This window comes from Trachurus trachurus (genome assembly GCF_905171665.1).
Source record: "Trachurus trachurus genome assembly, chromosome: 14".
NCBI lineage: Eukaryota > Metazoa > Chordata > Actinopteri > Carangiformes > Carangidae > Trachurus > Trachurus trachurus.
The window spans coordinates 1,145,712-1,168,971 of NC_139903.1; the positions used below are offsets into that span (position 1 = coordinate 1,145,712).

General features: G+C 40.3%; 1 protein-coding gene across 1 annotated transcript; it reads left to right on the plus strand.

The window, feature by feature from the left end:
• Positions 1-3,065: 3,065 nt before the first annotated feature.
• On the plus strand, positions 3,066-22,354 carry grxcr2 (glutaredoxin and cysteine rich domain containing 2; the record flags this gene model as incomplete). Its single annotated transcript, XM_083986883.1, has 5 exons — positions 3,066-3,122; positions 4,785-4,971; positions 12,988-13,097; positions 17,187-17,438; positions 22,169-22,354. 5 exons carry the CDS (start codon positions 3,066-3,068, stop codon positions 22,352-22,354), a joined length of 792 nt encoding a protein of 263 aa, XP_083843009.1.
• Between the last annotated feature and the right edge of the window lie 906 nt (positions 22,355-23,260).

Genomic DNA, 23,260 nt, shown 5'->3' on the forward strand with positions numbered 1-23,260 from the left:
GCTTCATTGTTGGAAACACATGCACATGGAGGAGAGGAGGGTTAGAGACACAGAGGAGGAGACACCAGAGGAGGAGAGGAGGGTTAGAGACACAGATTTCAGGTTTAAGAAGAGGATGAAGATCATCGTCAGCTGGTCTATGATCAGCTGAAATGGAGATGAAGCCGTGGAACCTGAGAATCGTGAACTATGGTCCTTTAATATCAGAGTGTTTAATGCAAAGAATCCGGTGACTGACGGTGAAACACAAACCTGTCTCTAAGGAGGAGGAGGTGAGCAGACTCATAGTTAAACTGAGCTCATCTCATCTGTATTCAGGCCAGGTTTTATTTATTTATGTCTAAATAATTCGCTGCAAATGTTTTTTCCCTTTAAAGTCGATAAAATGAATCCCATCTATTCTATGTTCTCAGCTGAATAATTGAACAGAGACATGGTTCACTTCAGGTCGGAGTGTGGACTTGAAGCAGCAGCAGCAGCGTTGATATGAGTCTGTTTCATCTGCTACTGTGTGAAAACCTTGTCTTTAGTCATTTTTATTGATTTATTTTGCACAAACAAAAAATCATAGAAACAGTTATTATGATTGGGACGTGTGAAGGAGAGGTATGAAACCTGAGAGGAGTTAAGATAAGAAACAATTAAATAATAAGAATGAATAGGAAACTGTGATTATACAGTGAATATAAGAAGGAAAAGAAAAACACAAACATGACTGAATAACGTGAAACAATGAAGATACAGTACATGCATAAATGAAAGAACAAGACAATAAATAAACAACACAACTATAGATGACTTATTATGTTTGATGGCAGATAGTTTAGCTGATGAAGTAGCTTTTGAGAGTTTTTTTTAAAGGTGTTCAGAAATGGCCGTTTGTCCTGTTTGTCGCGCCAAGTTTCAACACGCTGCTGCACGAGTTTACCCCAGTAAGGAAAACGAGTTTCATTGGTCGTTATCGAGTGGGCTCAAATTAGTTTTCCTTTCTGAATACCTTTAAATGATGTTAAATAGATTTTTTTCAGATAGTCAGCAGCTGATTCCAGAGACGTGGACCTTGATAACATATTGCAAAGCGGTTCTAAAGAAGGCCATGTGGAGATTAAAGGAGTTTTAGCTGTGGACTTTGTTGTTAGACACAAATATAGGACAGAAACTAAGGAAGGTAAAACATTCATTCTTTGCTGGAACACAAATAAGCAGATCTGATACACATTTATTGTATGTACGAGTATTTTCTAACAAATCGTTTCTGTAAAGTAACAAAGGTGTTTGAGGTTTGTTTTGTTGCCCATGCAAGACTGCAACCGGAAAGAAAAGGATCTATTCAAGTATTAGGGATGCACATGATTAACCGCTTAACCGTTAACCGATAACAAGAACTTTGACCGATTAATACTATCGGTTATTTTTTTAAATTATTATTAGGTCCTTATGTCGTCAACTCATGGGGGCGTGTCGACACGTGCAGAGTTCACGTGCCTTCAGTCATATTTCGCAGCAAAAAGTTACACAGGAGGACTGACAGTATGTGCAGCAGCCCCCATGAAGGAAGATCCGACAATAAATGTAGCTTACGTGGACATAGATGTGAATCACCTGTAACAACGGCGCTGGAAAAAAAAAAAAAAAAAAAGAGGACGAGGACGTCGCTGCTCTCCAGTCGTTCACCTGCAGCTCTCCTGCAGCTCCACAGAGGAGCTGTCAGAGGAGCTCTGCTGCTCCTTCAGTCTGGTGTTTGGCTGCACTTTATAAAAACAGTTCTACATTGGACGATCTAACCTCCATATGAGCGCCATCAGCTGAGACAGAGCACAGTGGATGTGGCGCTGCTCTGTCGCAGCGCACGTGTGTATTTAACGGCAAAAAAAAAAAAAAAAATTGGAGCGATATTTTTTTTTTTTTTTTGCCGTGCGCCGCAAGCATCTTAATGTTATCGGTTAACGGTTAATAATCGGTTAACGAGCGTCAGTTATCGGTCAGAAAAAAAATTCAAAATGTGCATCCCTATCAAGTATAATAGAGTGATATAAGAGTCTTTCCAGGTTAGACACTGCAAAAACTCTACATCTTTCTAAGAATATTTGTCTAATTTCTAGTCAAAACCAAACTTTTTCCACTTTAAGACTCATCACCTAAAAATCAACTTGTTTTTAGATCATTTTCACTTGTTTCAAACTAATTTTCACTTGAAATAAGTAGAAAAATCTGCCAGTGAAAGCAAGTTTTTTGTGCTTGTAATAAGAAAGAAAAACTTGCTCCACTATCAGATTTTTCTACTCATTTTAAGTAAAAATCTGCAAGTAAAAAGTGTCTAAAAACAAGCTGCTTTTATGTGATTTTAGGTATAATGACATTAGTTTTGACTAGAAATAAGACAAATGTTCTTGGTAAGACGTTGGTAAGGTTTCTGCAGCATCTCATCCTGCTGGTGACTGAGCCGCTCTGAGGTCAACGGTCGTTTCACTACGACACCGACACAACAACCAAACATCACGTTCACTTCTTCTCTTCAGCTCTCGGCTTCAGTCCAACGACAGGCGGTCGCACAAACACTGAACAACTCCCACACTCTCCCTCTCTCTCTCTCTATCCCTCACACACACACACACACACACACACACACACACACACACACACACACACACACACACACACACACACACACACACACACACACACACACACACACACACACACACACACACACACACACACACACACACACACTCAGAGCTCCAACCTGCTTCTATTCTGGTGCTGGTTGATCATAATTATTTGATGCCGGTCGGTCGGAGCTTCTAGTTTCTCCACCAACCAACCGTCCCGTTGTAAACTCGATCTGCCCGTGAATAATTCAGCACCTGCAGAGAGCACAGGGAGGGAAGAGAGGAAAAGGTGCAGTCCCCTCAAAACAGCAGGTGCAGGCGGACTGGTAGGAGCTCCACCATCCATCCATCCATCCATCCATCCGTCCATGTCCAGCTGATGTGAGGAAGCTCTCTGAAGCTCTGAGGCTCTCGCTCGGCTTCGTCTTCGTTTGTTCAGCCGCCGTCGTCGCCATGGAGGAGCTGCAGAGGAAACTGAACCAGCGCTATGAAGGCACCAAGCAAAGGAAGGTGAGTTATTTATAGGAGCACACACACACACACTGACACACACTCTCTCTCTGTCTCTGTTTGAAGTATTTTGAGTCAAAGACGTATCGAGGTCGTCTCTCCGTTACCAAGACTTCTGTTTAAATTGTGTTTAATGCGACTGTTTCAGTGACAGATGAGCTTCATAAGAGTAGTGTAAACAGAGACAGGATGTGTGTGTGTGTGTATCTGATCAAACAGCATTTATTTTACTCCTTCCTCTGTGCCAGGACTCTGTGCTAATGAGTCTTACAGTAATACTAATAATAACTTTATTTATATAGCACCTTTAAAAACACAAGTTTACCAGGCAAGGCAATTTTAATTGTAGCTATAGCCCGTTTTTACCACCAGTTTGTCTCAAAGGGCTTTACATCCCATCATAACAGCATCCTCTGCCCTTAGACCCTCACATCCACTGAGGAGAAACAAAGGTGCTTCACAAAACAACATAAAAGAGAAAAGTCACAAATGCCATAAAACCATAAAAGATGGACTGAAACACAGGGGACGAGGACATAACAACACACTGAGACTAAGACCAAGAGAGACTCAAATTAAAATGCAGGATGCAGTTAAAAATAATAATTAAAAAATAAAATAAATATATAATGAGATACAGTAAGATAAGAAGGTTTGGGATAAAAGAGTTAAAACAGAAGAAGGTGTGAAGTAAAACAAAGCATCTGAGTAAAACTGTGATAACATAGATGATGATGATGATGATGAAAGAAGAGGATGACATCACGTGAAAGTGGGTTTTGAGAAGTGATTTCAACTACTACTTTTAATGTTTTTGTTTTTAAAAACGATGAAACAACTATTCTACTGTCTGTTTTATTCATTTTATTGCCTTTAATTGTTTTATGTCTCTATGTTCAGCACTTTGTTTTCCAACTATGGTTGTTTTAAAAGGAATAGTTCAACATTTTGTCAAATTGGCCCATTGCCATAATCCCTATAGTCATAGCAGTAGGTTTGTTATCTTTAATTGTCGGTGCAAGCTGTTTTTACAACTCCACAACGCTCTGGTGGACAAGTTGTGAGCTGCACATTCACCACGCTATGAGATAATAACACAACGTTACCACACAGAGTTGTTTTAGAGGGAAATACAGAGACTGATGATGAAAAACTGTCCCTGAAGGCAACGTGCATCAGTGGTTTTGCATGAATTTCCCTCTAAAACAACTCTGTGTGGTAACGTTGTGTTATTATCTCATAGCGTGGTGAATGTGCAGCTCACAACTTGTCCACCAGAGCGTTGTGGAGTTGTTGGATTGTGTATTTGATGAGTTTGATGAGGGAAACCAAAGAAATCCCATAATGAGCCTCCGTAGCGTAGCTCTGAGCAGCTCACGGCTCTGCTCCGCCGTTCTAAAAACAGCTTGCACCGACAATTAAAGGTAACGAACCTACTGCTATGACTATAGGGATTATGGCAATGGGCCAATTTGACAAAATGTTGAACTATTCTTTTAAAGTGCTATATAAATAAAATTGAGTTGAGTTGAGAGTTGAGTACTTTTACTTTCTCCTGCAGTAGTGAACATGTCAGAGCTCCTCTTCCTCCTCCTCTTCTTCCTCCTCCTCCTCCTCCTCCTCCTCCTCCTCCTCCTCTTCCTCTCACCTGTCCTACATCAGGTGCGGTTCAAGCTGGCGTCGTCCTACAGCGGCCGGGTGCTGAAGCACGTGTACGAGGACGGCCAGGAGCTGGACAGTCCGGAGGAGAAGTATCCGCACAGCTTCGTCCACCGTAAGATCCCTCCCAGCCACCTGGAGGTGGAGCAGCTCTGTGGCTTCCAGGAAGCTCCACCCGGGGACCAGCAGGGTGCGTTTGTTCTTGGTTTTTACCTCCTCTTCTTCTCCACCACTGCAAAAACTCAAAATCTTTCCAAGAATATTTGTCTTATTTCTTGTCAAAATGTCTCATTTCTAGTTAAAACTAATCTCTTTCCACTTAAAATAAGACTCATCACCTAAAAATTTACTTGTTTTTAGAAAATGTTCACTTGTTTCAAACTAATTTTCACTTAAAGCAGAAGTAAGGTGAATGTTTGTGTTAAAGCAGAAGTGAGTGGTCCGGTCGTTTTCGCTAATGCTGCGTTCCAGGCAGGCTTTTGAAATCGTAAATTACAGCTTCAAGTCACAACTTACGACTTTGTAGCGTTCCAGGCAACCCACTCGTGTTTTTCCGACCTGTTTTACCGGTGAAAGTCACTATAACGGCCACTCGTAACTTCTGACCGGTGAACTCGTACCAGATCGAACTGGTACCACTTCACGGTCGGAAAAATACGAGTTTCCTTGAACGCACCATAACAGTCCTCGTCGCTACGTCACCACATTCACGGCTTTCCTTGACTGCACACACAGCCCTGCATGCCGTTCTCTCTCCTCATTGGATAAAGGTTGTAGGATACGAGAAAAGTTTTCTCCTGGGCTCAGAGCAGAGCAGAGGGACTGACAGACCCGTGTTTCAGACCAAACACTCTATAGAAGTGATTGCTGTCGGAAGGTATAACTATTTAAGACTTATATTAACACAAATATATCACTTACTTCTGCTTTAATATAAGTCTTAAATAGTTATACCTTCCGACAGCAATCACTTCTATAGAGTGTTTGGTCTGAAACACGGGTCTGTCAGTCACTCTGCTCTGCTCTGAGCCCAGGAGAAAACTTTTCTCGTATCCTACAACCTTTATCCAATGAGGAGAGAGAACGGCATAAAGGGGCAGTCCTCTCTGTGTGTGCAGCCAAGGGATGCGCCTGAATGTGGTGACGTAGGGACGAGGGCGGGGACTGCTAACTCCATCTGCTGACAGGAAGTTAGACAAAACCACCGGATCGCTGACTTCTGCTTTAAAATAAGTAAAATCTGCCAGTCGAAGCAATTTTTTTGTGTTTGTAATAAGGAAGAAAAACTTGCTCCACTATCAGATTTTTCTACTTATTTCAAGTGAAAATCTGCTTGAAAGAAGTAAAAAGTGTCTAAAAACAAGCTGCTTTTTAATGTGATGAGTCTTATTTTAAGTAGAATGAGATTTGTTTTGACTAGAAATAAGACAAATATTCTCTGTAAGATTGTGAGTTTTTGCAGTGTTCTCCTGCACGCTATCTTACTTTCTATGCACGATGCAGCGAGGTCTGAGTGGAATCTGAGAGCAGCACCGTGTGAATATTTCATCTGTGCGTGTGTGTGGTGCTCCGGTCTTCAGCGTGGAGTCACATCTGCATGAGATGAAATGAAATGATCGGTCCGTGTTTGCATGTTGCTGCTTTGATTGTAATGAGTCTGCACTAAGTGATGCTGCTGCTGCTGCTGCTGCTGCTGCTGCTGCTCAGTGGGAGTTTGTATTCACGTGTTCATCCACTGAGCTCTCAACATCTTCAGCACCAAGATGAATCAGTGGTCGACCGATCTGCACCATCACAGGCTAATCAGCTGTAATAGTGACGTTTTCTGTGAGTTCTGTCATTTCTAACTGATGAAGAAGATAAGATAAGATAATATAATATAAGATAAAACAAGATAAGATAAGATAAGATAAAGTAAGGTGAGGTAAGGTAAGGTAAGATAAGGTAAAATAAGATAAGATAAGATAAGATAAGATAAAACAAGATAAGATAAGATAAAGTAAGGTAAGGTAAGATAAGGTAAAATAAGATAAGATAAAACAAGATAAGATAAAACAAGATAAGATAAGATAAAACAAGATAAGATAAGATAAAGTAAGGTAAGGTAAGATAAGATAAAACAAGATAAGATAAGATAAAACAAGATAAGATAAGATAAAGTAAGGTAAGGTAAGATAAGGTAAAATAAGATAAGATAAAACAAGATAAGATAAGATAAGATAAAACAAGATAAGGTAAGATAAGATAAGATAAAATAAGATAAGGTAAGATATGATAAGATAAGGTGAGGTAAGATAAGATAAGATAAGATATAAGATAAGATAAGATATAAGATAAGGTAAGATAAGATTAGATAAGATAAGGTAATATAAGGTAACCCTAGGAAATAATAAAATAAAAAGACACAGCCTGAGATATAGGAATATAAGATACGTATATACTGTACTGTAGATATGAAATGAAAATAGCACATAGTGTTGCATAAATATAAGTAGCCAGCTATAATATATTTATATGTGAGAGTGTGCTGTAGGAGAAGTTCAACACTGAGTCACAACATGTCTGTGTGTTTGCAGCTCGACAGTAGAAACAGAGAGAACGAGCCTCTGAAAATAAACTGGGTCAAAGTGTGAGCTCAGATCTCTACAGTAGGAAAATAATAGACGTTGCACTCTATCGTACTCTAATGTTGTTGCTGCTGTGAGAATGCACTGCTTATTCAAAACATGATGTATTATATAATACTGTAGTTTGCACTTAAAGGGATAGTTCAATATTTAGGGGAGATACTGTATTTTCTTTTCTGCAGAGAATCAGACCCACATTAATGCTCCGCCTAATTTACCTTATCTTATCTTATCTTATCTTATCTTATCTTATCTTATCTTGATATAGTACATTTGAGCTCAGTTTAGCCTTAAAGACAGGAAATAAGAGGCAGCCAGGCTCTTTCCAAAGAAAAACTGTGTGAGCCACAAACTGTTTTATCTGGAGGAGTTTCATTTCTGATATAAGATGAGCATCTATTGACATTAGCATCATGGATTTAGCTGCAAAGACAATAAACGTCTCTTTTTCTTCTTCTTGTTCCAAGGCTGAAACTATAAAAGCGGCATCAAATGATCAGAAAAAGACAATTAAATCATTAATTGCAATTATCTGTTTGGTAATTAATCATCAACTGAAGCTCCATGATTGCATGCATCATCTCTAGTGACAAGTAGCTGTTTTTTTTTATTTCTTACTGCACTGCAAAAACTCAAAATCTTACCAAGAATATTTGTCTTGTTTCTAGTCAAAACAAATCAAACATTATACTTAAAATAAGGCTCATCACATAAAAAGTAGCTATATTTACTTGAAATAAGTAGAAAAATCTGATAGTGGGGCAAGTTTTTCTTTCTTATTACAAAAAACTTGCTTTCACTGGCTGATTTTCTTTTACTTATTTCAAGTAAAAATTAGTTTGAAACAAGTGAAAATGATCTAAAAACAAGTTTTTAGGTGATGAGTCTTATTTTAAGTGAAAAGAGTTTAGTTTTGACTAGAAATGAGACATTTTGACAAGAAATAAGACAAATATTCTTGATAGATTTTGAGTTTTTGCAGTGTGGGAGCTGTAACTTCACTGGTCTCTGTGGTTCATGTCCACTTGTCTCTGGTCTGAACACATGTTTTACTGTGTGTACTGTGTGTATTTCCAACACAGTCTCACCCCTTTGCGTCAAACGGTTGACGCTTGGTCAAGGCCCCTTACGTCAATATACTGACGTGGAGGGGGTACCCTCGAGGTCGTTTCTCGACGAATAGGGCCACTCATAGACTTGAATGCAAATCCCTCATCCTCGGATTTTGACGAAGGGGGGCGGGACCGTTCGCGTTGTTTCCAGACGCTCAAGGTACCCCTCAGCGTGGGACCTGAACGCACAGGGATTTCAATTGATTTTAATGCAATCCCCTCCGCGGCGATATGTGACGCTCAGAGCAAGTGCTCCAGCCATCCATTCACTCCTATTCTGATCCGGCCGCGGTGCTGAAAGACGCCGTGAGCTCCCCTCCCATTGGATAACTGATCCTTGTACCATTTGCAGCTGAATTCGTATATTTATACAGCAATTTGGCCGCAAAAATAACATTTCAACATATTTTTATGACATTTCTAACGAGAAATGTGTGTTTTACTTTCAAAATCTATGTTGAACGAATTCAAATTATATTTTGTTTGGCAAATTGAATCTGTTAAAATGTGTACAATATGTTCATTCAGCTTTCTGGCCATAAAAACAACATTTCGGGATATATCTGGCATTGTTTGAGGACATTTCTAGCGAGAAATGTATGTTTTACTCTCTAAATATATGTTGAATGAAAGCAGATTGTGTTTTATTTGTCCTGTAACGATATCACAGCTTGTGCTTGTGACTGTCGAGCCGCTTTGGGCGTCATGTTGCCATAACAACGGCCCGCAGACCTATTTCTCCAGCCGACAGGCGGACATGCAGCTTCCGCGTTGTTGCCGAGGATGTGACGTCATTGCAACGGCGCCACCGGTCGCGACCATAGCCTGCGACACTGCCATCTACGGTGTCTGGACGGAACTACAACACCTTAACAGTGTGGAAATTAAGCCATGTTGATTTAATTCAACAACATGTGAATAAACAGTGAGGAATCAGAACAGTTAGACAGCTCTTTTTCAACAAAGTCCAAATAATTCAAGTAACTCAAGTCATATAGGCCTTTTTTTTTTTAAATTCCAGAAAACAACATTTCTCCCCCCTTCTCCCTCCTCCCGCCCAGGAACCTTAGTTTATAATATAGTGTAGAATGAACCCGTCCACTGTAGTAATGTTTATGCACAACTGCACCACTTTAGCCAGCTCCTTTATTTCTGGTTTTACATTGGACAAACTGATTAAGGCTCCATTTTCAGGAGACACAGCTATTCTTTAATAACTTCCACATTCGTTGGGTTACGTTCAGAGGTTTATCAGGGCAGGGCCTAGGGTCATCCAGTGTTAGCAATTACAGACCCATCTGACCTTCACAGGGGTCACAGGTCAACTTTTCATGTGAAATTTGACGATTTTTGCTATCAATTCAGGCATAAAACACCAATACTTTGAGCCGAGAAGCTGAAATGTTAGCTTCTAGTCCAGACCTTTGAGCAGATTGAGCGTGCCAAATATCAGGGCTGTGTTCCACTCAGAAGTGTCCAAAATGGCCAAAAAGCAGTGTTCATTTCTAATCCTTCATTGTGTACAAGACTAAATTCAACAGATATTCTTTAATAACTTCCACATGCTTTGAGCTGGAAGCCTGAAAGTGTCGGGGTTTTATCAGGGGCCTAGGGCCATTCATCATCTGCAATTTCAGACCAATCCCACATTCAGAAGGGGTCAAAGGTCAAGGTTTAATGTGAAATTTGACGATTTTTGCTATTATTTCAGGCATAAAACACCAATACTTTGAGCTGGGAAGCTGAAATCTTTAGATTCTAGTCCAGACCTTGGAGCAGATTGATGGTGCCAAATATCAGAGCTGTGCTCCACTCAGAAGTGTCCAAAATGGCCATGGTAAGTGTCAAAGGTCGCAGGGGTCAAACATCAAAGTGAGTCCTAACAAAACACACACGCTTTAAGTAATCATCATGAAATTTAGATGAGTTGTATATCAGAGAGTCCTCTATCAAAATATTGCGTTCCCGTTGCGCTGGGGGCCCCTGGAGGCCCCTGGGGGCCACTTGGCTTTCCCATGCTCCCATAGAGTTGGGTGTCGGGGTGATGGATAAGGGCCTCACAATGAGTCCACAGGCCAAGTTTCAAGTGATTCGGTTGGTTTCTATGGAAACAGCGGCCTCCTGGAGACAGAGGAATGCGGCTGTTTGAAGCCCCGCCTCTCGAAAAGTAATGGCTCAATCAGGACCGAACGCACATCAACGCGTTCGTCTTGGGCCCCCGGAACCACTGATATCAAATTCAGAACTGTACGACTTTTAGAAATATATTTCATCCATTTCAGCTTTTCTGACTCAGAAGGTCTCTCAGGCATTAAGTCTGAGAGGCTCTCTGGCCTCCAGGGGCCCCCAGCGCAACGGGAACGCAATATTTTGATAGAGGACTCTCTGATATACAACTCATCTAAATTTCATGATGATTACTTAAAGCGTGTGTGTTTTGTTAGGACTCACTTTGATGTTTGACCCCTGCGACCTTTGACACTTACCATGGCCATTTTGGACACTTCTGAGTGGAGCACAGCTCTGATATTTGGCACCATCAATCTGCTCCAAGGTCTGGACTAGAATCTAAAGATTTCAGCTTCCCAGCTCAAAGTATTGGTGTTTTATGCCTGAAATAATAGCAAAAATCGTCAAATTTCACATTAAACCTTGACCTTTGACCCCTTCTGAATGTGGGATTGGTCTGAAATTGCAGATGATGAATGGCCCTAGGCCCCTGATAAAACCCCGAAACTTTCAGGCTTCCAGCTCAAAGCATGTGGAAGTTATTAAAGAATATCTGTTGAATTTAGTCTTGTACACAATGAAGGATTAGAAATGAACACTGCTTTTTGGCCATTTTGGACACTTCTGAGTGGAACACAGCCCTGATATTTGGCACGCTCAATCTGCTCAAAGGTCTGGACTAGAAGCTAACATTTCAGCTTCTCGGCTCAAAGTATTGGTGTTTTATGCCTGAATTGATAGCAAAAATCGTCAAATTTCACATGAAAAGTTGACCTGTGACCCCTGTGAAGGTCAGATGGGTCTGTAATTGCTAACACTGGATGACCCTAGGCCCTGCCCTGATAAACCTCTGAACGTAACCCAACGAATGTGGAAGTTATTAAAGAATAGCTGTGTCTCCTGAAAATGGAGCCTTAATCAGTTTGTCCAATGTAAAACCAGAAATAAAGGAGCTGGCTAAAGTGGTGCAGTTGTGCATAAACATTACTACAGTGGACGGGTTCATTCTACACTATATTATAAACTAAGGTTCCTGGGCGGGAGGAGGGAGAAGGGGGGAGAAATGTTGTTTTCTGGAATTTAAAAAAAAAAAGGCCTATATGACTTGAGTTACTTGAATTATTTGGACTTTGTTGAAAAAGAGCTGTCTAACTGTTCTGATTCCTCACTGTTTATTCACATGTTGTTGAATTAAATCAACATGGCTTAATTTCCACACTGTTAAGGTGTTGTAGTTCCGTCCAGACACCGTAGATGGCAGTGTCGCAGGCTATGGTCGCGACCGGTGGCGCCGTTGCAATGACGTCACATCCTCGGCAACAACGCGGAAGCTGCATGTCCGCCTGTCGGCTGGAGAAATAGGTCTGCGGGCCGTTGTTATGGCAACATGACGCCCAAAGCGGCTCGACAGTCACAAGCACAAGCTGTGATATCGTTACAGGACAAATAAAACACAATCTGCTTTCATTCAACATATATTTAGAGAGTAAAACATACATTTCTCGCTAGAAATGTCCTCAAACAATGCCAGATATATCCCGAAATGTTGTTTTTATGGCCAGAAAGCTGAATGAACATATTGTACACATTTTAACAGATTCAATTTGCCAAACAAAATATAATTTGAATTCGTTCAACATAGATTTTGAAAGTAAAACACACATTTCTCGTTAGAAATGTCATAAAAATATGTTGAAATGTTATTTTTGCGGCCAAATTGCTGTATAAATATACGAATTCAGCTGCAAATGGTACAAGGATCAGTTATCCAATGGGAGGGGAGCTCACGGCGTCTTTCAGCACCGCGGCCGGATCAGAATAGGAGTGAATGGATGGCTGGAGCACTTGCTCTGAGCGTCACATATCGCCGCGGAGGGGATTGCATTAAAATCAATTGAAATCCCTGTGCGTTCAGGTCCCACGCTGAGGGGTACCTTGAGCGTCTGGAAACAACGCGAACGGTCCCGCCCCCCTTCGTCAAAATCCGAGGATGAGGGATTCGCATTCAAGTCTATGAGTGGCCCTTTGCGTTCTGGAGCAACGTCGAGGGAGAAACGGTCCCGCCCCCCTGCGTCAAAATCCGAGGATGAGGGATTTGCATTCAAGTCTATGAGTGGCCCTATTCGTCGAGAAACGACCTCGAGGGTACCCCCTCCACGTCAGTATATTGACGTAAGGGGCCTTGACCAAGCGTCAACCGTTTGACGCAAAGGGGTGAGACTGTGTTGGTATTTCCAGATGTTTACCCTCCAGCGGGGCTGATTGCCCAGAGGATCAACGTGTACAGAGGGATTGGCAGCTACAAGCCGCCTGCAGGCCAGACCGGAGTCGCAGAGGGAGAGGCCGATGTGAGTGAAATCAGAGGTTCTCAAACTTTTTTACATCAAGGACCCTAAATTGACACAAATTAGACCACAGACCCCCACTAGACTAAAGTTTGAGGCAAACACCAGAAATACACAAATATTTGTTCTGAGACTGAAAAACATTACTATTATGTAGCTATACGTTCAAATTAGGGCCAATGGCTTGAATTTGAGGAAATATTGTTGAGAAAGAAGTGGATTAAAGAGTCTTTTAGAAAAAAGGGATAAATATTTTCAAAAAAAAAATTTTTTCAAAGAATTCTAGAAAAAAAGTGGTGAGATTTCTTTAAAAAAAAAGAAAAAAGTAAAATATTTTCTAGAAAAAAGTGGTAAATTTTCTCTACTCTGCAAAAACTCCAAATCTTACCAAGAATATTTGTCCTATTTCTAGGCAGAATGTCATTTCTGGTCAAAACAAATCTAATTATACCTAAAATGAGACTCATCACATTAAAAGCAGCTTGTTTTTAGACACTTTTTACTTCTTTCAAGCAGATTTTCACTTGAAATAAGTAGAAAAATCTGATAGTGGAGCAAGTTTTTCTTTCTTATTACAAACACAAAAAACCTGCTTTCACTGGCAGATTTTTCTACTTATTTCAAGTGAAATTTTGTTTAAAACAAGTGAAAATGATCTAAAAACAAGTTCATTTTTAGGTGATGAGTCTTATTTTAAGTGAAAAGAGTTTAGTTTTGACTAGAAATGAGACAAATATTCTTGGAAAGATTTTGAGTTTTTGCAGTGTGAGAGCTGATCCAGTTTAAACACGTCGTCTCTCCGGTCGTCTGCTCCTCTCATCATCACATCACGCTGATGCACGATCATCACCGTTGTCATGACACCCTGTTTACGAACGTCTTCAGATCTAAATGTCTCTGTTTCTCCGACCCCGACATGAACCGTCTTCTTTCACAGTCGCTCAGATCTCCTCCTTTTGCCACCTTGATATAAATCACAACCAGTTGAAGCTGCTCTGCATTTTTATTCAGACCACAGGAGCTCGATGGGACGTTCGGATGCTTTATTCTGAATCTGCATCTGTTATATTTCCCCTTTAATTCATCACAGTCCTCCTCCGTCCTTGTGTTTAGAGGACGGAGAGGCAGTTTGTCTGGTTTCCTCTGCACAGACTCAACACTCACACAAACATAGAATCACACAACATCAACATCACACTCAAAGTCAAACGCTTAGAGGAAACTTCCTGCAGCAGATTACTGACTGTTGAACAGAGGGAAACATCAGTGAGGGAGCGACAGCATCGACCCGATCTTTACCTTCATTGATTCTAAGTGGACATCACAGTTTAAAGGGATAGTTCACCCAAAATTCAAATTTCACTCATTATCTACTCACCCTCATGTGGACACTGCAAAAACTCAAACTCATCACATCAAAAGCAGCTTATTTTTAGACACTTTTTACTTCTTTCAAGCAGATTTTCACTTGAAATAAGTAGAAAAATCTGACAGTGGAGCAAGTTTTTCTTTCTTATTACAAGCACAAGAAACTTGCTTTCACTGGCAGATTTTTCTAATTATTTCAAGTGAAAATTAGTTTGAAACAAGTGAAAATGATCTAAAAACAAGTTAATTTTTAGGTGATGAGTCTTATTTTAAGTGGAAAGAGATTAGTTTTGACTAGAAATTAGACATTTTGACAAGAAATTAATCAAATATTCTTGGAAAGATTTGGGGTTTTTGCAGTGGACTAAGGGCTGGGAGAAGTTTCAGAGTCCTCCGTGGCTTCTCTGAGTTACAGCGGGGCTCCGTGCAGCACTGCATGTCCATATGACGGTTGAGAACGGAGCTCACTTTTCTTCGTCCAAAAAGACAAAGGAAAAAAATTAAATAAGTAAGTCTATGTTTTAGGCTTGTTTTGTAGCGGAATCTCCCAGTGTCTCAGTTCACTGCTCTTCCTGGTCCGTCCAAATCTCGCGCGATTTGCATTGACGCCCAGTTCACCGCTCCGCAAATCACGCGAGATTCCGGCAGAGCAACGCTGGGAGCTTCCACTACAAAACAAGCTTGAAATATAGACTTATTTAATTTTTTTCCGAACAATTTCTCATGTTGGGGCTTCAATACAAGAGGGACATTACATACGAGCAGCATGGAGGTATCTGGATGTTTTTTGGTGTGTCTTTTTGTTACGAAGACAGTTGGTATCCATTTGCAACCGTCATATGGACATGCAGTGCTGCGCGGAGAAATTAGAATTTTGGGTGAACTATCCCTTTAACTGAGGAAATATTGTGTAGCTATGTATTGATTGATGAGAATGTTTTTCTCCTATAGAGGAGAAACTCATGATTGGACTCCTCTGAGTGCTGAATGATGATGATGATGATGATAGTGTTGTCGTTGTCTTCTCTGTGGTTAAACTTCTATTCTATAGAAAGAACGAGCAGCAGCTCCTCAAAGACTAAAAGCAACAAGAAAAAGCCAAATAAACACAAAAACTATTATCCAGTCGTTTAATAACGACCTCATACATCTTTAGGAAACAGAACAAGCAGCTGAGGTTGGAAATAGAAAACAACAATCACGGGGTAATTAAAGTATCAGCTGTACTGTACCATAATTAAAGTGGAAGAAAAATACAGCAACAAACAGAGAGAAGGAGGTTTTAGTGAAACACAGAAACACTTCACCACAGAGACCGAGGGCCGGATTCATCTGGTTCATCAGTTTATCTTGTTACTGTCTTCACTGAGAGGAGAGAGTCTACTCTACATACTGGACATGGTCCTGTTAGACTCTGTTTTATAAAGACAGACTCCAGGAATTCAGATCATTTTAAAGAGATCAAGTGAATAAAACAACCAAAATAATCACAACAATACGGCTCTGCACATATACGGTATATAATAATACATAATAACAGTACATATTGTTTTAAAGTGCTTTTCAAGGAACTCAAAGACACTGAACAGGGAGCAATAAGAAAAACCAATGCAGAAGACTTAGACTTAGAAACAGTTAAACAGTGAATGTAAAAAAAAACACTAAAACAATTAAGCATTAAAATAGGCAATATTAAACATTATGATATAATGATATTAAATGTCATTATTTTTCCTGATTCATTCAATGCTAAATGACTCAAAGTGTGAGATGAGATGAGATGAGATGAGATATTTCCAGTATTAGCTACAGCAGAAAACAGAAATGAAAAACAAAACACTAAACTAATAAGATATGAAGCAATAAAAAACTAAATGACCTTGATCCTGTGTTTATTCTCATGTGTGACTGAGCAGCAGCAGCTGAGCCTCGAGGTCGTTGTTGTTGTTGTGTTGAGACTTTCATCATCATATAAGGATATAAACTATATTAAATATAATCAATGTTAAACACTTTAAAAACAGATGAGGAGGAACTCTCTGTGATAAATCCAGAGACTGAAACTCAGCATCATGTTTCTATTCAGTCCTCCTCTCACCCACATCAGACCTCAGCTTTCTTACTTACTTACTTCTGGATGTTAAAGGGATAGTTCAACATTTTGGCAAATTGGCCCATCACCATAATCCCTATAGTCATAGCAGTAGGGTCGTTACCTTTATTTGTCGGTGCAAGCTATTTTTAGAACGGCGGAGCAGAGCCGTGAGCTGCTCAGAGCTACGCTACGGAGGCTCATTATGGGATTTCTTGGTTTCCCTCATCAAACTCATCAAATACACAATCCAACAACTCCACAACGCTCTGGTGGACAAGTTGTGAGCTGCACATTCACCACGCTATGAGATAATAACACAACGTTACCACACAGAGTTGTTGTAGAGGGAAATTCATGTAAAACCACTGATGCACGTTGCCTTCAGGGACAGTTTTTCATCAAGAAGTCTCTGTATTTCCCTCTAAGGGAAACCAAGAAATCCCATAATGAGCCTCCGTAGCGTAGCTCTGAGCAGCTCACGGCTCTGCTCCACCGTTCTAAAAATAGCTTGCACCGACAATTAAAGGTAACGAACCTACTGCTATGACTATAGGGGTTATGGCAATGGGCCAATTTGCCTAAATGTTGAAATATCCCTTTATTAATGATGTTTATTCTATTCCCATCAGGCTCCAGTGTTGGACTTTGGGAAGATCATCATCTACACCAGTAACCTGCGCATCATCAGAGCTCCACCCAGGAAACCTGAGGCCGTGCGGCTGCACGCGGGGGCGTCGACCCTCGACCTCGACGGCTTCACGAAGAGCAGAGAGAGGGGGAGCAGGAGGAGGAGCAGACCCCCCCCACGGGGCGCAGAGGAGGAGAAGGAGAAGGAGAAGGAGAAGGAGGAGAAGCAGCAGCTGAACGACACAGAGACCAAGGTACCGGAGCAACGCCTCCTCCTGCAGAGTCACACTGCAAAAACACAACATCTTACCAAGAATATTTGTCTTATTTCTTGTCAAAATGTCTAATTTCTAGTCAAAACTAATCTCTTTCCACTTAAAATAAGACTCATCATCTAAAAATGAACTTGTTTTTAGATCATTTTCATTTGTTTCAAACTAATTTTCACTTGAAATAAGTAGAAAAATCTGCCAGTGAAAGCAGGTTTTTTGTGCTCGTAATAAGAAAGAAAAACTTGCTCCACTGTCAGATTTTTCTACTTATTTCAAGTGAAAATTAGTTTGAAACAAATGAAAATGATCTAAAAACAAGTTCATTTTTAGACGATGAGTCTTATTTTAAGTGGAAAGAGATTAGTTTTGACTAGAAATGAGACATTTTGACAAGAAATAAGACAAATATTCTTGGAAAGATTTAGAGTTTTTGCAGTGCAGACTTCATCTCTTCCTTCTCATCCCACCACCTCCTCCTCCTCCTGTGTAGTTGTGTAGCCTCCTCTTCTCTTCTCTTCTCCTGATTGGTTCCTGTGTTTTCTCCTCCGTGCTCCTGCAGCGATCCGTCAGCTGTGAACACAAACTGATGAGTCCACACTTTTACTCCATTTGCTTCTTATAACAGCTGGAGAGGAAACCTATCTCTCCCTCTTCCTCCTCCTCCTCTTCCTCCTCCTCCTCCTCCTCCTCGGGGGTGATTACTGCTGTCCTCTCCTCTCCTCTCCTCTCCTCTCCTCTCCTCTCCTCTCCTCTCCTCTCCTCTCCTCTCCTCTCCTCCTCTCCTCCCTCCCTTCATCCTTTTCTCACCTTTTTCTCGTTATTTTCTCATTTTCTCTGCCACTAGGAAAAAAAATAGAAGTTCAGCCTCAGCTTTTTTTTCATTATTTGGCAATTCCACTTTTTTTTTCATCATCTGTCCTTTTTTTTTTATTATTTGCTGCCCAAACTCTGAGGCACTTCATTTTTATTCCCTCACACACACACACACACACACACACACACACACACACACACACACACACACACACACACACACACACACACACACACACACACACACACACACACACACACACACACACACACTGTTAACACATGTTCTTTAACTACATGTTTCCCTATGAGTCACTTGCCAGGCCAACACTATGAATAAGAGTCTGTCTTTAATTTACAGGCCACCAATGTCTAGAAATAGCCTAGAAATAACAATTAATTGTCATAATGTAAAGAAATAGCCTAGAAATAACAATTAATTGTCATAATGTAAAGAAATAGCCTAGAAATAATGGTAGTTTCATAGTAAACTCATGTTTTTCATAAAGGCTAAAGATTACACATGCTTTTCATGCTTTGAATTTCTTAGGAAAGGTCAGAATTCTTCCCTATACCAAGTCTTTGCAACAGACCGATATTTCTTGGCTATTTCTTGACATTATCACCTAATTAACGGCCTGTAAATTACGTAAAGGGCTACCGCATTTTGTTTTTAATGTTTTGCCTGGTAAAATAAAGGTTAAATAACTAAAAATAAAATAAACTGACTGACGCTGCGTGTACTGAACCTACAGCTCTCACTCTTTTAGATTTTAGTTTTATTTTAAGCTCGGCCTCTTTACTCACTCAAACGTCATGAGATTTTGGTCCAAGTGTGTGAATGTTAACGAACTCATTAAAGAGATGATGAGATTCACTCATTTACTCCTCAGATATTAAAACTTGGTGTTGAATTACAGTCTTCACAGACAAAGTCCCGCTGCACCTCGAACTGACGTTGGATTAGAAACTGGTTCTAATCACAGGAACAACATGAACTTCAGATGAATTCATATTTTCTCTGGTTTCAGCTGTAAACATGTGACTCGTCTGCAGAGCGACGTCCACAACATCTGTTCTCCAAACTCAATAACATCTCACTTACTTTCAGTTTCACCTTTGGAAAAAGAAAAAAATTAAACCAGAACTAAAAAGTTTTTTTCCCCTCTACACCTCAGCTTTTATATTTATAGAGCTTCTTCTTCTGAAACTCAGCTGAGCATCAGTGGGACACCGACAGGGCCAGAGGTGTTCGCCCTTTGATTTGTGGCTCTTTAATATTTAAACACACATGAAACCTCCAAAAAAAAAAAAAAGGAAAAAAAAATCTATCCTGGCAGCTCAGAGAAAATTCAGAGATTTGAACAGATGGATGGACGGACGGACGGACGGACGGACGGACGGACAGATAGATAGATAGATAGATAGATAGATAGATAGATAGATAGATAGATAGATAGATAGATAGATAGATAGATAGATAGATAGATAGATAGAGGGTTACACTGCAAAAACTCAAAATCTTTATAGAATATGTGTCTTATTTCTTGTCAAAATGTCTCATTTCTAGTCAAAACTAATCTCTTTCCACTTAAAATAAGACTCATCACCTAAAAATGTACTTGTTTTTAGATCATTTTAACTTGTTTCGAACAAAATTTCACTTGAAATGAGTAGAAAAATCTGCCAGAAAGAAAAACTTGCCCCATTATCACATTATTTCTAGTGAAAATCTGCTTGAAAGAAGTAAAAAGTGTCTAAAAACAAGCTGCTTTTAATGTGATGAGTCTTATTTTAAGTAGAATGAGATTTGTTTTGACTAGAAATAAGACAAATGTTCTTGGTAAGATTTTGAGTTTTTGCAGTGTAGATAGATAGATAGATAGATAGATAGATAGATAGATAGATAGATAGATAGATAGATAGATAGATAGATAGATAGATAGATAGATAGATAGATAGATTTCTCAGTAAGGACCGTGTGCCGGCTGTGAAACTGACGAGCTTCGTTTCATTAGTGATAAAGAGACAGAATCCTCCATGTGGTTGTGTTGCTCAGTGTTTAGCAGCAGGTGGGACATTAAACTGCTTCACTGCTGTAATGTTGTAATGTTGTAATGTTCACTGTTTACAAACCTGCTAAATGTCACAAGTGAATCAGGTTTTGAACAGATGCAGTGGGGGGAAAAAAAGAAGTAAAAAACAACAACTTTAAAGGTTTAGTCTGGAGTTTTGTGCCTGAAAATAAATGTTAGACTTGTACAAATGAAGCAAGGCAGTTTGTAAATAATGTTTTGTTTACAAACTGCAACAAATAAAACTCCAGACTCTACTTTTAAAGGGGTAGTTCAACATTTTGGCAAATTGTTCCCATTGCCATAATCCCTATAGTCATAGCAGTAGGTTTGTTACCTTTAATTGTCGGTGCAAGCTATTTTTAGAACGGCGGAGCAGAGCCGTGAGCTGCTCAGAGCTACGCTACGGAGGCTCATTATGGGATTTCTTGGTTTCCCTCATCAAACTCATCAAATACACAATCCAACAACTCCACAACGCTCTGGTGGACAAGTTGTGAGCTGCACATTCACCACACTATGAGATAATAACACAACGTTACCACACAGAGTTGTTTTAGAGGGAAATACAGAGACTGTTGATGAAAAACTGTCCCTGAAGGCAACGCGCATCAGTGGTTTTGCATGAATTTCCCTCTAAAACAACTCTGTGTGGTAACGTTGTAGGGCTGAACAATTTATCGTTTTCTGATCGAAATCGCGATTTCAAACAGCACGATCACGTGATCGTCAAAGCTGCGATTTTTTTTTAGTGCCCCTGACTGACCTAGGATCTGTTTTCGACTATTTCACACATGCATGCCGTCTCCGTGCCATCCTGCCAAGCTCACCAATCAGAAGCGGCATGCTGCTCGTGGACAGGTCAGGCTAACCAATCAGTGAAACCTGTACCACCTGCTCGTTAATTTCAGAAATGGCTGCAGCCGGGGCAGACGCCGACCTCGGTCAGGGAAGCAAGTAGCATTGTTTTAGCACTTTGGAGATTTTATTTGTTATGCACCTCACCCTGACTTGTACCAGCCTACCAGAAGAGTTTCTGTGTTCACTATTTTTGCTTTGTTTGAATTTTTTGTTTAATGCTATAAAATGAAATATTTGTGTGCTGCTGAGCCACAAATGAAAGAGTAGTGTCTTTAACTTGTGCATGTTTCTTAATAAATAATTTTCTAATCAATGCTTAACTTTAGTTTTCATTCTTGCATTAGAGTAATGGCATTTATTTTGAATGGAATGATGTAATATCTGTTAATGTTACTGTACATTATGTATATTGCACTGAAACATGATTTGAAGAAAATCGTGAAACAAATCGAAATCGAAAAATCTGCCAGAAAAATCGCAATTAGATCTTTTCCTAAAATCGTTCAGCCCTATAACGTTGTGTTATTATCTCATAGCGTGGTGAATGTGCAGCTCACAACTTGTCCACCAGAGCATTGTGGAGTTGTTGGATTGTGTATTTGATGAGTTTGATGAGGGAAACTAACCAAGAAATCCCATAATGAGCCTCCGTAGCGTAGCTCTGAGCAGCTCACGGCTCTGCTCCGCCGTTCTAAAAATAGCTTGCACCGACAATTAAAGGTAACGAACCTACTGCTATGACTATAGGGGTTATGGCAATGGGCCAATGAACTATCCCTTTAAATGTAAAACAGTGGTTTATTATAATCATCATTTAGAATAAAAGCACGATCGATCACCTCAGTCTCAGGTTGTTTCCTCCTCTTCCTCCTCTCTTTACCCTCTGTCTAACCTCCCAGCTCCTCCTCCTCTTCCTCCTCCTCCTCCTCCTCTAATGTGTTTCTTTCTTTCTTCCTCCTCCAGCGGGCCGCCAGCTGCCAGCATTGTGGCGGTTCGGGCTGCGCTCCGTGCTCTCTGTGCCACGGCAGCAAGCTGTCCATGCTGGCCAACCGCTTCAACGAGTCCATCAGCGACCTGCGCTGCCCGGCCTGCTTCCCCCACGGCCGCGAGGCCTGCCAGAGCTGCAGCGCCGCCACCACCGGCAAATAGCAGCGCTCTGGCCCACACACACACACACACACACACACACACACACACACACACACACACACACACACACACACACACACACACACACACACACACACACACACACACACACATGAGCCTGTTTCCTGGCAGACAGCGACCGAATGCTGAATGTGATCGTGTGTCCGGTGTTTGTCAGGATTGTGTCTCAGTGGCTCAGTTTCTGTTCTGCTCTAATCTGGAGCTGTAGCCGAGCTGCTGCACTGCAAAAAATGTCTCATTTCTAAGTCAAAACTAAAGTCTTTCCACTTAAAATAAGACTCATCACCTAAAAATCAACTTGTTTTTAGGCAAGGCAAGGCAATTTTATTTGTATAGCCCGTTTTTACAACCGTTTTTTTTAGATCATTTTCACTTGTTTCAAACAAATTTTCACTTGAAATAAGTAGAAAAATCTGCCAGTGAAAGCAAGTTTTTTGTGCTTGTAATAAGAAAGAAAAACTTGCTCCACTATCAGATTTTTCTTCTTATTTCAAGTGAAAATATGCTAGAAAGAATTGAAAAGTGTCTAAAAACAAGCTGCTTTTAATGTGAGGAGTCTTATTTTTAGTATAAAGAGATTTGTTTGGACTAGAAATGACATTTTGACTAGAAATAAGACAAATATTCTTGGTAAGATATTTTTGCAGTGTGGTTGGTCGGTACCAGGAAACATGAGCCATGGATGGAGAGAGACAGAGAGAGAGAGAAAAGGAGGAAGTGGCGGTGGCACAGAAATCATAAAATACAATTACAGTGTGCAGTGAACATGGCTCGTGATAACACAAACACATAATCACTCTTTTGTTGTTGTCACGTTATGTTATTCTGCATCTGCAGCAGCTTCCCTCCTGATAAAACCCTGCTGCTTCCAGCTCAGAGTTTAGT